This window comes from Drosophila simulans, chromosome 3L (assembly GCF_016746395.2).
Source record: "Drosophila simulans strain w501 chromosome 3L, Prin_Dsim_3.1, whole genome shotgun sequence".
In the NCBI taxonomy this organism is placed as follows: domain Eukaryota; kingdom Metazoa; phylum Arthropoda; class Insecta; order Diptera; family Drosophilidae; genus Drosophila; species Drosophila simulans.
The window spans coordinates 16,342,879-16,345,719 of NC_052522.2; the positions used below are offsets into that span (position 1 = coordinate 16,342,879).

At 45.2% G+C, this 2,841-nt stretch overlaps 1 protein-coding gene across 1 annotated transcript; it reads right to left on the bottom strand.

The window, feature by feature from the left end:
* Positions 1–194: 194 nt before the first annotated feature.
* LOC6738361 (protein Mo25) lies at positions 195–2,628 on the bottom strand. Its single transcript, XM_002085135.3, has one exon. It carries the CDS (start codon positions 2,156–2,158, stop codon positions 1,139–1,141), a length of 1,020 nt encoding a protein of 339 aa, XP_002085171.1. The 5' UTR covers positions 2,159–2,628; the 3' UTR covers positions 195–1,138.
* Between the last annotated feature and the right edge of the window lie 213 nt (positions 2,629–2,841).

Consider the following 2,841-nt stretch of genomic DNA (forward strand, 5'->3'; position numbering starts at 1 on the left):
GCACACCTTGAAACGTGATTTGGAATCTCTTTTGGTTTCGGTGGCATTCCTAGCGTGTGAATCATCTCCCCAGCCCTTGATCGACGTTTTTTTGGGTGAGGTTGCCGCCCTGGCACGATTTTTTGCACATGACTCAGGGGGGAAAGCTTCACGCCCCCTGAGAAAACCACCGCCTACAGTGGAAAAACGGCTGATTTGTTTGGCTGTTATCTTTAATTTGGGAATAATATAAATTATAATAATCGTATAGTTATTATGTTGCTTGCAATGTTGTTGTTTCTTGTTTGTTTTACTTCCCTTTTAACTATGTACGTATGCATGTGTGTGTGTGTGTGTGTGTTGAATGCTTTCTCTCTCTCTTTTTCTTTCTCTTGCTCTTTCTATATATATATATCAGTGTATATATAGTAGAGTCCATGCCGAAGGATGCACAGACAATTATCACTATGAATTATTATTATTTTTATGCAGTATTTAGTTTTCGTTCTTTTCATGAATTTTGCGTGGAATTACATTTTTAAGTCAAAACTCATTGTTAATCTTCAGTTTTTTTTTTTTGGGGCGCAAAAGGGGCGTGGCAGGTCAAGGCGGTGAAGGGATATCTCGTTTCAAAAACGATCAAATTTCAAATACAACAACGAGTTAAATGGACATCGAAAAAACGGTCTGGAAAGGAAGGGGGATTACATAGCTGAGGATCGACGGATGGTTAAACATATCTGTATAATAGGATAGTGGATCTCTAGGCCCAGAATGTCTAAATGTGGCTATGTTAAATTCGAAACTCTCGGTACAGTTTTGTTTTTCGGCGTTACGCTATTTACTCGTACTTTTTCTTGTTTTCTAATTCGCTTTATCGTTATTTTTATCATTATCATCAGTGTTGTTTTTGTTGTTGTCTAAATTATTTTTTAGTTACTCACAAGTGTAGAGTCATCATCGTCACAAAATATAGTATATAATATATATTTGCTTTAACCCACACACAAAACATGTTCACATCCTGCTAACCCACCATCGCTCTCCCTGCGTATCGATCGCTTCTGGCTTCTGGCTACGGTCCTTTTGCCCCCGGGACGCTGGAGCTGGAGTTGGAGCTGGAGCTGGAGGTGAAGTTGGAGCCGAGGTGGAGGTCCAACTAAGCCTCGGGCAACGGCTTCAGCTCCTTTATCTGCTTGATCAGATAGGCCTTCTCGTCGTTGAACTGCTCGTCCTCGGAGCGATCCGTGTGGAAGTTGGTCAGGAAGTCGACCAGCTTCGTCTGGTTGCGCAGCAGGATGTCCAGAATGGGCTTCGGCTTGTTGGGATTGGCCACGAACACCTTGAAGACGTGAAACGCCTCGAACTGAATGTTGCGCGACTTTTCCTTGAGCATGTTCATCATTAACTTGAGGTTCTCCGGCTCGGATATGTAGCGCGTCATCACGGTGAAGTTGTGCCGGTCCAGCAGCAGTTCCCCAAGCAGCTTCAAGCTCTGACGCCGCGTCACATAGTTCTCCGAGTTGAGCAGGCGCTGGTAGTGCTGCGAGAAGAACTTGTCGTAGTTGGCGTCCAGGAACTCCGCGCACAGCAGCTTGTGGCGCGTGAGCAGCTCCTTGAACGTAGAAAAGGCATCGCTGGCAATATCAAAGGTGGAAACCTCCACGTAGCGGAAGAACTTGAAGAACTCATCCGAGTGCAGCATGATCTTGGCCAGCGCCTCGTACCGGGCGCACTCCCTCAGCATGGTACCGGAGTTCAGTGCGATCTCCGGATGCGCATCTTCGTAGCCGGCCATCAGGGTGAACAGGATCTCCGGCTTCGTACATATATACTCGACGGTGGGCGAACGGGTGCCAATCTGGCGGCGCAGCACATTATTGAAAATGAGCGCCACATGCTTCTTGCCCTCGAAGTCGATGCGGTGCAGGTTCTGGATGAGCAGCAGCAGCAGGTTGCTGTTGTACAGCTCCTGAGACAGCTGGGCCACCACATAGTCCGCCGGCGGCTCGGCATCGCTGCTACCGTACAGCATGTTCTTGATCGAGACCAGGTTCTTGCTGACGTCCTCCTGCGCCTTCTCCACCTTGCGGTCGCCCGCCTCTAGGGCGTTGATCGCCTCCTTCAGCGACTTGACCAGCTCCACTGGCGACTTCTGTGACTTCCCGAACAGTGGCATTTCGCTGTCTCACTCGCTGTTTCACTCGAAATGGGATTTGGACGTGGATTTGGATTGGGATTTTGTTGCGGATGTGGTTGTCGTTGTGGTTTAGTTAGCCTGTCGATGATGTCTCGTACTTTCTGCCGATTATCCTGCTGTTCGGGGCCCTTCGAGTGCTGGCTTTGTGGTCGTTCTGACTGTTGCCCAATTAACGACGGCGAAGACGCGGAAAACAATGCTTGGCAATATTATCACGGTGGAATATTCTATTATTATATATTATTTTTTTCTTGTCTTCTTCCAGGGATGAACAATTTCGATTGGCAGACGTTTCGATAGACCGTCGGCTCGATACAAGTATCGCATTGCTGGCGGGCAGTGTTGTAAAGGCTCGTTAGCTAAGCACGACACTAAAATTGAATTTTAATTTAAAAAATTACCAATCCTTTTTAAAATTCGAAAATTGTAAACTTTTTGACAAACTCTTCTTTATAGCCGTAAAAATAAAACAAATTAATTGTTTGTTGCTTTTCAATAATAGGGTAATCTAAAAAAGGAAAGAAGCATTGTCTTCATTAATTTGTTCCCCTAAAATGGCGAAATAACAAATAATAATAAATTGGTATTTAATACAAATATATTTTTAAATGTTTCAAAAAATAAATACCCAACGCCCAGTTCATCCCGCTAAAACATGGGAG

Coding starts and splice junctions, on each gene's coding strand:
- LOC6738361 (XM_002085135.3), bottom strand. CDS start 2,158: ATGCCACTGTTCGGGAAGTCACAGAAGTCGCCAGTGGAGCTGGTCAAG.